We start from the raw sequence: 13386 nt of genomic DNA on the forward strand, positions 1-13386 counted from the left end.
CCTTTTGGACACAACTCTATATGTATATTACAAGTGTGCTCTCAAGATTCTGAACCACTTAACACAGATTGCTAGAAGCATCTAGATCAATTTAGGCCCTCGCAGATTTTTTTTGGACTACTACTCCCATAATCCCCAGCCACACTGGCCAATAGCCAGGGACAGAGGCGTAACTTGGGAAAATAGAGCCTAGGGCAAGCACTGAAATTGCGCCCCTGTCCAAACAGGAATGATGGGACTTGTAGTCAACAATATCTGGAAATCCCTGTTAAAAGGAACACTGTACCATCTAGACATGGTTGTTGATCAAAACCTGAAAACATGAGCCATCTCTGTAAAAGACTTAGAACAACAGTCAGGAGTTATGTGAGGATTCCAAGTGTCATTTTCTCTGTCTCATCTCATGCTTTTTTACAAACATGACTTTGTCCTAGAGGAGCCCAAATAGCCACTAGCAAAATAGGGGAAGAAGAAGGTGGTGGGGTGTGTGTGTGTGTGTGTCTATAAACCAGTGAATGATTCCTGCCAGCCTTTGTCTTATGATGACTGTTGGCTCATGATGGGGTATATGTGCATTCACCACACTAGTGCTTACTTTGACACCAACAGGGAGGAGGATACATTAGTTTGCCACACTAGACAGAGGCATTTGCAACAGGAGCAGACAGCCAAGTTCTGCCAGGGCCAAAACCAGCCCCTGCCAGACTAAGAAATCATTGTCATTTGCCCCTTCCTGTCACAAGCAGTGTGCTGTTCTTTTATTATTGACTCTAACTCTCAGATATCCCAGTCATGGATGGAAAATTCAGGGTCAATTTACAAGGGACACATTTTCTACATGGAAGTTTCTTCTGTGCAGGTGTTGTGCAGAAACCCATATGTAGTGACCACCAGGGCCATAGCAAGGTTGGAATGGGCCAAGATGAGATTTTAAAATGGGCCCCCAGCCCCTCAAAATACAGGGCCTCCACACACCCCAGGCCCCCAAGGATTTACGTCTGATATTTCAAAATAAGTATGCTGCCTGGAAATACATTTCACACACTTCACAGAATATAGTGATATACATTGAGTACTATATATTTGTGCTACTTTTAATGCCTAGAACACACTAGCAACGCTAATTATTAAAATGGCCCCCTCGCTGCAGATTAGCAAAGGAGACTTTCAACCATGCAGGGTAAGCCTATGTTTGTTTTCTCAGAATTCTGAACAAATTCAGTAAAGTTTGATTCCAGGAGGTTTTTCACACGAGGCTTTTAAAGCCCTTTAACACACATCTCCTCTGGAATGGAGGTGCTGCATTCACATGTTGGCCAGATTTACCTTGTAGCCCTTGCAAGTTATTGGGGAGCAGTTCACACACAAGAAAAATAAAATAAAATAAAATAAAATAAAAGCACAACACATGCTTCACAGTTCTCACTCAGACCTTCTGGGTTGCAAAACAACTTGAACATAAGTGCATTTATGAATGAATGCAAGAATGAATGAATGAATGAATAAATATTTGTGCCAGAAGTTTTTGTAATTTTCTGCCCTGAAACAAGCCACTTACAGGCCTTTTTAGATAGTTTTTGTTTTTAAAGCCAGCACATTTTTCAGTGTTTTAAATTAAATATTCAGAGACTTCTCAGTCTCGCCCCACCCCCCACATCAAAGCCCTATGGCAAGCAGATCCCTATATTGGGGCAGGGGGTAACCACAAAAAGGAATTCACAGCCTACCTGGCAAAGGATGTACTGGATGGTCTGGGCAGAGGGTCTGCTGCAGGGAGCTCTGCCAGCCTCCTTCCTGGCTTCCTGCCTCCCTTCGGGCCAGCCGAGTACAGGCTTCAGGGAGGCCTACTCGGAGGCCTCTCTGGAAGCCCCGCCCACCCGCCGATCAGCTGAGAGGCGGGAAGAGAAGAGCTCGGCAGTTTGCAGGCCTTGCCGATCCTAAGCCTCGCCGATCAGCCGGAGCTGAAGGCAAGTGGCTGAGGGGCCCTGGGGCTTGGCAGGTGGGCAATGGGGTGGGGGTGGCAGGAACTGGTGTGGCACCCCCACCTCAGTGGCGCCTAGGGCACGTGCCCTGCCTGCCCCCCCCCCCAGTTCCGCCTATGGCCAGAGATTATGGGAATTGTATGCCAACATCTGCAGGAGGCCTGAAGTTGAGCAGCCCTGATCTAGGTAAAAAGATAGCTTGGAAGGCGGCCACGTGGATCAATCCCAATCCTTTTGGGATTGGAAGGCCATCAGTACCCCCAATCCCTTACAAACTTGTTTAAAGTGAGGGTGTGTGATATACACAGGAAGGAACATCTTGGAATAGCTGTGCTATGCACAGAGCCCACTGGTTTAGTAATGCAGTTATACTGAGGCTCTGAGGAAGCTGTTCCATGTCTTACTGTAGCCCTTGTTTCTTAGGAGGTGGTCATGAGGGGAGGTTCATGTTTCCATTGATTCTAATAGGACTTCAAAGTGTGTTGCTGGACATATGGGATATAATTTAAACATTTACAATGCCAGGCTTCTCACAGAGCATTGTAACTTAAGGCAGTTCTTTTCAAGCAGTGCTTCTGTGCTATCTTCATGAGTATTTTAAGAAATACTGGAGGATGCTTGTAACATTCTTCAGTAACCCTAATAGTCCCAAGGAAACGTAAAAGGAAAGAAATGCAGAAAATAGCAGCATCTGCTATAGCAGTGTGCTGCAGTCCATGGTACTACATTTAAAGCAGCTCTCAGATTTGCACAGAAATGAAAAATCTCCTTTATGGTTAATGTTCTAATGCATCACACGCTATTAAGCAGCCTTTGTAATTAAACATTTCATAGAAAATATAGTAGACCTAAAGCATGCCTTTCAGGTCACACAATTTCCTTTTTGTTACAATTTAAAATGTAACCAAAGAAGAAGAAGAATCTTTCTGGGATGCAACTGAGATGAAGAAAGTTATAGAGCGTCATGTTAGTTTGCAGCCTTTAACTAAGATGAGCTAAGCTCACAGTGAGAGCTCCAATAAAGATCCTTTGGTAAAATGGTATCCTGTGCTGACCTCCTTAGTTCGTAGAATTCACACAAGCATGTTCATTAGTCAAGGATTGTAATATCAAGTAGCAGTTTCCATGTGCGGAAAAAACTACTACAAATCAAACACTATGGATAGAGGGTTTTGTATCATGTGGCATCACATCACACCAAGCAGAATACTTTTTAAAAAGAGGTAGTTCACACACTCAGCTGTGAGTTCTCACATGTCAAATAATCAAATGACTTCACCTATAAGTGCTTTCCCACATGCACAGGGGCCATTTGAAGTACGACCTACATCCACAAGGAGCAGGGTCTTCTCAGTAGTGCCACCAATCCTTTAAAATGCTTATACTTAGGAGGTAGCTTAGCCCCTCGGCTCCACTCCTTTTGGTATTCTTCCAAGACTCAGTTCTTTTGCTATGCTTTTTATGGTTCTTAGGATCCTTTAGTTGGTATTTCACGCATGCTACTTGTTTGGATCTGTTAACGTTGGTTGGCACTGAGTCAGTGCTGGTGGCTTATATGATATATATTTTATGGTACTGAACTATGCAGCATAAGTTTCATCATTTTGGTGAGCTGCCCTGGGTAAAGGTGACATAAACCTCTTTTAAAATAAATTAATAAAGTGATTTACATGCATATATGAATCAGCACTTAGACAGGGAGTAAGTGTCATACCATGGACAGCATAGGATGATGCTGAAAACACCATTCTCATGGTGACTTCTCTCCTTCCCCTCTAATGTTTTGGAAAGCTCACATGTGATGTGGTGATGTCATTGTATTGCGATTTGCCCTGCCAGTGCCAGCCATTGCTGTGAAGTAGGGAAAGTCATAATATAATCACAGCATGTCACATGGTGAATAAGCCTAAGTATAATGGGGAGAATGATTCCCCATGTGGGTGGTGTTTCCATCTTCATACTCATGTAAAATATAACTCCTGCTCCCACTCTTAAACCCCTCCTGAAGTTAAAACCTGGAAGGAATGTATCTTTTTCCTTAGTAATGCATTAAAGTTTTGGAAAATAGCTTACAACTGTTTTAGTAACAATTATAGATCTCAAACTAGAAGATAAGCCGAGCATTATTATTCTCAACTCTTTTACTACTATTTCCCATTTGTTCGGATACAAATACATGCAGCAACTTAGCAGAGAGGTGGGCAATTATGTTCTCTATTGAATGTGCTGGACAAATTGATCAAAGTTGATGATGGGTTCTACTGATAATGGGTTCTACTGATGAGCCATGATAATTAACTAAAACTCTACAAACATTCAGGCTCAAACAACATTAACATAATTATGGCAAGAAAACAGAAAGACAAGGAACATACTTATCTTCACTATTATTATTACTAAATCATAACCAATACCTCATCTTCACAGAACAAATTCCATACATACAGAACAAATGCCATACAAAATAAAAATCCACTGCACTGCTCTTCCATTTAGGCTTCAAAACCATTACAGTTGATCTGAGTAAGAACAACTTTCAACGCTGCTGGCACAAAGTGGGCATTAGCAATGTCCACTGAGTTTTCAGAGTCCTTCTATATATATCATTAATCCAGAGGATACAAGTCACAATATATTTACTCACCGCAGTGTGCCCAGCACAGTAGGTGTAGCTAGCATGGGACTGGTAGTGCAAGCTTGTTCTTGGGAAAGTGTAGGTGTTCCAAAGAGGTTGACTGCTGTTCCACTGTGAGCTAAAGCCAGGGCTCATGGTCACTCGATATTTACTGTTTTGGTACGTTCTCACTGCGGAGTTAGGCTGTGGCAAGATAAAGAAAATCTAATGTAAAACACAAATGTGATCCTACATAACAAACACAATGTTGCCTTTGCAGACCGCATTCAATTTTCTGCAGAAAGTGGAACAAGTAAATGAGGGCAGCGTCTGGGCTATGTAATAGCAATTCTGCGGGCCTGCCAAAAGGGCTAGAGATAAGAGGACATTACTGGCTTCAGGTTTGGAGTGAGGGTATTCAGGCAAGTAGGCCAGTCAGGAGAGAAGCCCCAAGAGCCTCCTGGCAAGCATTCTGTTCAGCCCTGGTACAGCAACACCTCCATTTCTGGAGACACAGGGGCAGTGGAGAGGGTTCTACTCTGGCTGCTCCAGCTCTGAGGGATCTGCAGGGCTGACATAAAGACTGGAGATCCAGGCTGGAGCAAGGCCCCCGCTCCTCTTCCAATAGGGCTCTTCCAGGTCTGAGTCCAAGTGAACTCTGACATGCATGTAAAATTTATAAATGTACAGACAATGTATGAAAATACAAAGCAACAGAGTGATGGTGGATGATCCTCCAATAATCCTTGTCAACATTTAGTAGTGTAATTCCACAATTTTAGACATTCATAAAAGGCATGCAGGTTTGTTAAGGTTCTGGAATATATCATAAACATCTATGCATTTTACGGTGAAATGTAATATTTATATGTTATACTTTAGGTGGGTTTAGAAAGATCCTGGTTTAACATCTAATCAGGATTAGTGAACCCTATGGTAGGCGTGTGCACAAAACCAGTTTGCCCAGCTCAGTTTTGAACCTAAACCAGACTTGAACCATACTTGGCATGTTCAGTTCCCCCCTGTCCACCACCAAACAGACCCCCCAACTCAGCTTGAATTCGAGCTGGTTTGGGGGTTCTAATGTAAACATCTTTTTTTTTTACCCATCGCCTCCAGGGGGGCACTGCCGTGGAGGGAGCAGAGCTAATTTTGTGATAGTGAACATGAATTGTGCCCTTTGCTAAGCAGAATCTGCTTTGGTTTGCATTTGGATGGGAACCAACATGTGAGTGGAACATGGAAACATAGGAAGCTGCCATATACTGAGTCAGACCATTGGTCCATCTAGCTCAGTATTGTCTTCACAGACTGGCAGCGGCTTCTCCAAGGCTGCAGGCAGGAATCTCTCTCAGCTCTATCTTGGAGATGCCAGGGAGGGGACTTGGAACCCTTTGTTCTTCCCAGAGCAGTTCCATCCCCTAAGAGAATATCTTCCAGTGCTCACACATCGTCACCCATTCATATGCAACCAGGGCAGACCCTGCTTAGCTAAGAAGACCAGCTCTCCTCTGTAAGACCTTCCCCTTAGAGGATGGGGCCACAGCTCCGTGGCAGAGCATTTGTATGCAAAAAGTCTCACACATCTCCAGGTTGGGCTGGGGGATATTCCTGCCTGAAACTATGGAGAGCTGCTGCCAGTCAGTGCAGGCATTACTGAGTTAGATGGACCAATGGTCTGATTCAGGAGAAAGCAGCTTCATATGTCCCTGTTACTAAAAGTTATAATAATTTATTTTTAAAATTAAGTTAATTATTAAGGTAAAACTATTAAATTAAATGAATTGGTCACTGTAATTAGTATAAAACATGTTGATTAAAGAACCTGTCTGTGGGTACAAGGAACCTAATTTGTAAAGACAACAGGGCATACAAGACTGGTCTTTGGCCACAATATAAATGATTGATTGATACAAGACTGTACAAAATCTTTACTGTTGATATTGCACAGAAGTTAAGATGACTATCTTAATCTTAACTTGCAACTTCCATGCTTTTTGGAGCACACATTAAAATTATAAGCACCTTAACTCTTAAATCAAAATGTTTTTTTAATATTCAATTTTCTTTGCTTTTCTAAAAGGAAAATTTTATATTTGAAATATATTGGCACACTGTCTGTGAGGAATTTTGGAGGTATTGTATTTTTACCTCTCTAATAATTGCAATTTACAAAGCATTGGGGTGTTTCATCAAATATTTTATCTTTTACTGTTAAACACATTATTTAATAATTTATTACACTCTTCATTACAATTCAAAGCAACTTACAAGTAGAACAAAAATATGCTCCAGAATGTGTTGTACTTAGCACAACCTTTGAAACAGACTGTTAGAATTACATAACTTACCAATCATTCATTTACAATGAGCTAATGCCAATGGAATGAATAATACACACAATGTTAAAAGTCACCCTGTAGTTTTGCAGCTATGGACTCTGACCAGTGGTAAAGCAAGAAATGATCCATACCCTCATCGAAGAGTGGGAGCAGAATGCTTTCACCAAGGATTACAGTAGTTGTTACCTAAAAACATAAGAACAGCCCTGCTGGATCAGGCTCAAGGGCTATCTAGTCCAGCATCCTGTTTCAAGCAGTGGCCCATCTATGAGAAACTCACAGGCAGGGAGTGAGGGTGTGCCCTCTCTCCTGCTGTTGCTCCCCTGCAACTGGTATTTAGCGGCATCTTGCTTTGAGGCTGGAGGTGGCCTATAGCCACCAGACTAGTAGCCACTGATAGTCCTGTCCTCCATGCTTTTGTCTAAGCACTAAAAGGTGCTTAGCATTCAAACCATCCAAACTAGTGACCATCACCACATCCTGTGGCAGAGAATTCCATAACTTAATTATGCATTGTGTGAAGAAGTACTTCCTTTTGTCAGTCCTACATTTCCTGACCTTCAGTTTCATGGGATGACCCCTGCTTCTAGTATTGTGAGAGAGGGATAAAAATTTCTCTCTATCTACTCCATGCATAATTTTATACACCTTAATCATGTCTCCCCGTAGTCACCTCTTTTCCAAACTAAAGAGTCCCAGATGCTGTAGTCTTGCCTCATAAGGAAGGTGCTCGAGGTTGTTCTTTCCTGCACCTTTTCCAGTTCTACAATGTCCTTCTTTAGATGTGGTGACCAGAATTGTACGCAGTATTCCAAATGTGGCAGCACCATAGATTTGTATAAGGGCATTATAACACTAGCATTTTTATTTTCAATCCCCTTCCTAATGATCCTTAGCATAGAATTGGCCTTTTTCACAGCTGCTGCACACTGAGTCAACACTTTCAATGAGCTGTCCACCATGACCCCTAGAACCCTCTCCTGATCAGTCATCGACAGCTCAGATCCCATCAACGTACATGTGAAGTTTGGGGTTTTTTGCCCCAATATGCATCTCTTTACACTTGCTTACACTGAACCGCATTTGCCATTTTGTTGTCCACTCCCCCAGTTTGGAAAGATCCTTTTGGAGCTCCTCACAATTTGTTTTAGATTTCACTATCCTAAATAGTTTAGTGTCATCTGCAAGTCTGGCCACCGCTGCTCACCCCAACTTCTAGATCATTTATGAACAAGAGCACTGGTCTTAGTACAGATCCTTGGAGGACCTCACTTCTTACTTCCCTCCAATGTGAAAACTGTCAGTTTATTCTTACCCTCTGTTTCTTGTCCTTCAACCAGTTATCAATCCATACATGAACCTATCCCCTTATCCCATGACTGCTAAGTTTAGACAAAAGCCTTTCATGGGGAACTTTGTCAAAAGCTTTTTGGAAGTCCAAGTATACTATGTCAGCTGGATCATCTTTGTCCACAGGCCTGTTGACAGTCTCAAAGAACTCCAAAAGTTAGTGAGGCAAGACTTGCCTTTGCAAAATGCTGGTTCTCCTTCAGTAAGACCTGTTCTGTGTGTTTAACAATGTTATGCTTAAGTATGCTTTCCATCAATTTGTCCGGCACAGAAGTTAAGCTAACTGGCCTGTAATTTCCCAGCTCCCCCCGGATCCCTACTTGAAATTTGGAGTTATATTGGTTACTTTCCAATCCTCTGGTACAGAGTCTGATTGTAGGGACAAGTTACATATTTTTGCTAGGAGATCAGTAATTTCACATTTGAGTTCCTTCAGCACTCTTGGGTGGATGCCATCTGGCCCTAGTGATTTGTTAACTCTTAGTTTTTCAAGACAGTTTAGAAGATCTCCCATTGTCACCTCAAATTGGCCCAGTTCTTTAGCCTCCTGTCTGAGCCTGAGAAGCTCAATTCCGGAGAGGGTATATGGTCAGTATCCTCCGCTGTGAAGACAGATGCAAAGAACTCATTCAGCTTCTCTGCAATCTCCTTATTTTCCTTAATAATGCCTTTCATGCCCTCATCATCTAAGAGTCCAGTCGCCTCCCTGACAGTTTTTCTGCTGTTGATATATTTAAATGTCATGAACTTGGCATTACCTTTCTTCCTTCTTGATATAAATTCCAACTGAGTTTCTATTACTGCATAGTTTTTATTTCGGTATTTGATCAGCATAATAGCAAAATAGACAAAAACGGTTCAAACAATCTACTCCTACAAAATAATAAAAAGGCTCTATAAAATTACTTAGTATTATAAGAAGAAGAAGCTAGAAGTTAAAACTATGAACATAAAACTATATATAAAAGTTAGTCAACACTAATAACAGAATGACACTGAGTGTAAAGATAGCAAGACAGCAAAATTATGTAATTAATACGGAGCGGAGTTAAATCTCCTACTATATTGTATTCTATACTATGTATGGCAGCAACATACATATAGGCTTTAGAATATATAGTTATTAATGAGCTCTAAACAAATTTTGCTTGCTATAAGGATCTAGAGTCATTCTGATCTGCCAAGAGGAAATTTAGCTAAAAGGAACCAGTACAGCCTGGATATGAGCTAATATCTGAAGAGATGAGCTTATGCTGAATATCACGGCAATAGTGACAGTACAAGAGTACATGAGCCATCGTTTCAATCTCACCAGACCCACAGGAGAAAATACACTCTCCATATGGACTATGGAATGATATCTCCCTTCCATCACAGCTATGCACAAGGCACTGCATTGGGCCAATGTCAGGGCTCTGCGGTAAGCTTCTATTATTTTGGTTTTAAATAAGTTCCATGCTTTCTGGAGTGATTCGACCCTCCTTACATTCTCATTCAACTTCCTTTTTACCAGTCCCCTAATTTTTAAGAAGTGTCCTCTTCTGAACTCCAACGTATCCATGTTGGACTTCATTGACAATACTCCACTAGCATATAAGCTGAATTGGATCACACTATGGCCACTGTTCTCTGATGATTCTACAACTCTGACATCTCGTACCAGGGTGCACCACTCTGGATTAAGTCCAAAGTTGCCTTCTCTCTGGTTGGTTCTGTGACCAACTCTTCTAAGGCACATTCACTATAAATTTGGCCTCTCTGTCATTACCAGAATGTGAATTTATCTAGTCTATGTGTGGGTAATTGAAGTCACCCATTATTATGGCTCTGTCTTTCCTTGACAACTCTGATTTGACTCTCCAACTCCAAGTCACTCTCAGCATTTTGATCCGGAGGGTGATAGCATGTCCCTAGTAACACATTTCCTTTCAGTCTTCGTATTGTCACCCCTAATGATTCTGTGGAGGACTCTGGTCCTCCTAGGTTTTCTAACTTCTTGGATTCTATCCCTTCTTTAATATAAAGTGCTACTCCACTCCCAATCCCCCCTTCCCTGTCCTTTCTGTATAGTTTGTATCCAGAAATAACAATGTCCCACTGGTTCTCACCGTTCCCCCAGGTTTTTGTTATGCCCACTATAGCTATGATTTAATTAGTAACCATGCACTCCAGCTTGCCCATCTCGGCTTGGAGGCTACTGCCATTGGTATATAAACACTATATACTGAATCTCTTACCTGGAATTGGCATGTGCTATCTCCCTTACTTTTATTTGACGTGTTTGACGAGATGTCATGTGTTTCTGTCTACACTACCCCTGGTTCTATTCTGTCCCCTTCAGGTTTATCCAAAACATTTGCACTCTTGCATCTTAGGGGATTTTGTTTGCCAAACTAGATACCACCCAGTTCCTGTCAGCAATCCCCCAGTATGGATGTGCACGGTCCGGACTGTTCCAGACCGGCACCAAGGGGGGGTGTCCCTTTAAGGGCGGGGGGGTAGAACTTACCCCTCCCACCACTTTTCCCCCTCCGGCGCTGTCTTTAAATGTGAAGTTTTTGGGGCGGCAGTGTTCTTTGCTGCTGCCCCTGCCCCCGTCGTCGCCTGCAAGTCCTTCTAAGAGTTGTATGCATGCGCGCGCGGCAGTGCGCGTGCTGCGGTGCGCGCCTGTTGCCGCCGTGCACGCGCACGCTGCCTACGTCACACGCGCGCTGCGTGTGACATAGGCGGCGCGTGCGCATGGCAGCGACAGGCGTGCACACTGCCGCGCGCGCATGCGTACAACTCTTAGAAGGAACTGCAGGTGACGACGGGGGCAGGGGCGGCAGCAAAGAACGCTGCCGCCCCAAAAACTTCACATTAAAAGACAGCGCCGGAGGGGGGAAAGCGGCGGGAGGGGTAAGTTCTACCCCCCCGCCCTTAAAGGGACACCCCCCCCTCGGTGCCGGACTGCCGGACTGGTCCGGTCTGGTTCGGAACCAGTCCGGAGACCTCCAACATGGCCTCCGGACTGGTTCGGGACCCACAGGGTCCAGAAAAAAATTCAGCGCTGGAGGGGGGAAAGCGGCAGGAGGGGTAAGTTCTACCCCCCGCCCTTGAAGGGACACCCCCCCCTCGGTGCCGGTCCGGAACAGTCCGGACTGTGCACATCCCTATCCCCCAGGCATCATTTTAAAAGCTGCTCTGTTACCTTTTTGATTTTAAGTGCTAGCAGTCTGGTTCTATCGTGGTTCTAGTGGAGCCCATCCCTTCTGTACAGGCTTTGCTTCCCCAAAATGTATCCCAATGCCTAGCAAATGTAAATCCCTCCTCCCAGCATCACCATCTCATCCACACATTGAGACCCCTCAGCTCTGCCTGTCTTGCTGGCCCTGCACATGGAATAGGTAGCACTTCAGAGAATGCTACCCTGGGGGTCCTGGATTTCAATATGCCACCTAGCAGCCTAAATTTGGCTTCCAGGACCTCCCAACTTCATTTTCCAACATCGTTGGTGCCGACATGTACACAACAGCTGACTCCTCTCCAGTACTACCTAACAGCCTCTATAGATGCTGTGTGATGTCCACAACCTTTGCACCTGGCATGCAAGTCACCATGCAGTCTTCACATGGGTCATAAACCCATCTCTCTATGCCCATAATGACTGAATCACCCACTATGAGGAGGCCCCCGCCCCCTGGAGGAATGTCCTCTGTGCGCGAAGACAATGGTGCATCAACCTAGGGAGGGGTCCCTTCTAAGAGAGCATTCCCCTCAGACTGATGTTCTCCTTCCCTGAGACCTTGATTCTCCATGATAGCAGAGGAGCTGTCCCTTTGGGAGTTGGATGCTTCTATCACATTCCTGAGGTTCTCACCCACACACCTCTCTGCCTCCCTGAGCTTCTCCAGGTCAGCCACCTTGGCTTCGAGGGGACAGACTTGTTCCCTGAGAGCCGGGAGCTCTTTGCACCGAGTGCACACCCATGACTTCCCCTCAGGCAGATAGTCATACATGCAACATGGTGCAATATACTGGGAAGCACTCCCTCCCCTGCTGGCATTCTACCTTCATAAGTGGTTTGATTGGCTATTCAGCATGTATAGAGCTTGTTTACTTGAAAGCTAGGTCTTAGGTGCAGTTGTCAGCTAATAAAAGGTTTCCAGCTCTGTCCTCCAAGAAAATTACAAAAGTGGGATAGTACTCACCTTCTTCTTGTGCTGGTTGTCTCCTTTGTGATAAAAGGGGGTCACTTTTGTGTCTCCCTGCACACTTCCCTGCCACACTCCTGCTAAACTCCTGAAAAACTCTTTTGATATATTTTGGCAAACCCTTGTTAGCAAAGCTCCCCTAGTTAGCAAAGTTCCCATTGTTAGCAAAGTTCCCCCTTGACTTCACAAGAGCTCCTTCCAAACTAAATGAAACTCAGGAATGTGCCCCTGCGCGAGCTGTATGACTCACCTGAAGCTAATTCCCACCCACTGGCTCTCAAGCACAACTGAAACTAAAACTGCCTTGTCAAAAATACACTCCTAGCCAGCCAGAAATCAAGCCCTAGGAAAGCCTAGCCCTGACAAGCTCACCTTGTCCTTTCTCCCTTGTTTTCCTGTTTATTTTATTTATCTATTTATTTTCTTGCTTGTTTGCTGTTGTCTGTAGAAATAAATCAAGCTTGCTGTTTCCACCTGGTATGGCTCTTGACTTCACAAGAGCTCCTTCCAAGCCAAATGAAACTCAGAAATTATTACAGAAATATTACAAAAGACTAGTATTTTTCACCTTTTGCAAATAGGGATTCCAACAAACTTGAACGTGAAAAACGAGTTCAGTGGTTTTACTTCTTAGAAATGTACTTTAATTGGACTTTCCTTTTTCCAGCTTCTTTGTGCTAATTTCCCAAACTGCCACTCTTTGTCATTCTTCAATGGATCTAGAGTCAATTTCGAGAAGTGGTGGTGCATATCACTTAGTTACTCAAAGTACAACTGGACTGGACAAATGGCTTATATTTTATGACCAACACAATACTCAGGGTTAACTGGTGTTCAAAGTCAATCCTCCATTGGCAATAATGGGAACTTTGAAGTATAATAATTCCAGCGGGTGGTGGTGGTGG

General features: G+C 43.6%; 1 protein-coding gene across 8 annotated transcripts in view; it reads right to left on the minus strand.

Moving 5' to 3' along the window:
* The window catches only part of RBMS3 (RNA binding motif single stranded interacting protein 3), a 1053558-nt gene that overhangs the window by 766586 nt on the left and 273586 nt on the right, over nucleotides 1-13386 (minus strand). For 7 of the 8 annotated variants that reach the window (XM_053260504.1, XM_053260503.1, XM_053260501.1 and 4 more), the window contains one exon: nucleotides 4627-4800. In XM_053260504.1, coding sequence (XP_053116479.1) covers nucleotides 4627-4800 — 174 coding nt within the window. Of the gene's footprint in view, nucleotides 1-4626; nucleotides 4801-12478; nucleotides 12634-13386 lie in introns of those variants that run through there. The other variant, XM_053260508.1, reaches the window with a different exon arrangement.

Source organism: Hemicordylus capensis, chromosome 6, assembly GCF_027244095.1.
Source record: "Hemicordylus capensis ecotype Gifberg chromosome 6, rHemCap1.1.pri, whole genome shotgun sequence".
NCBI classification, from domain to species: Eukaryota; Metazoa; Chordata; class Lepidosauria; order Squamata; family Cordylidae; genus Hemicordylus; species Hemicordylus capensis.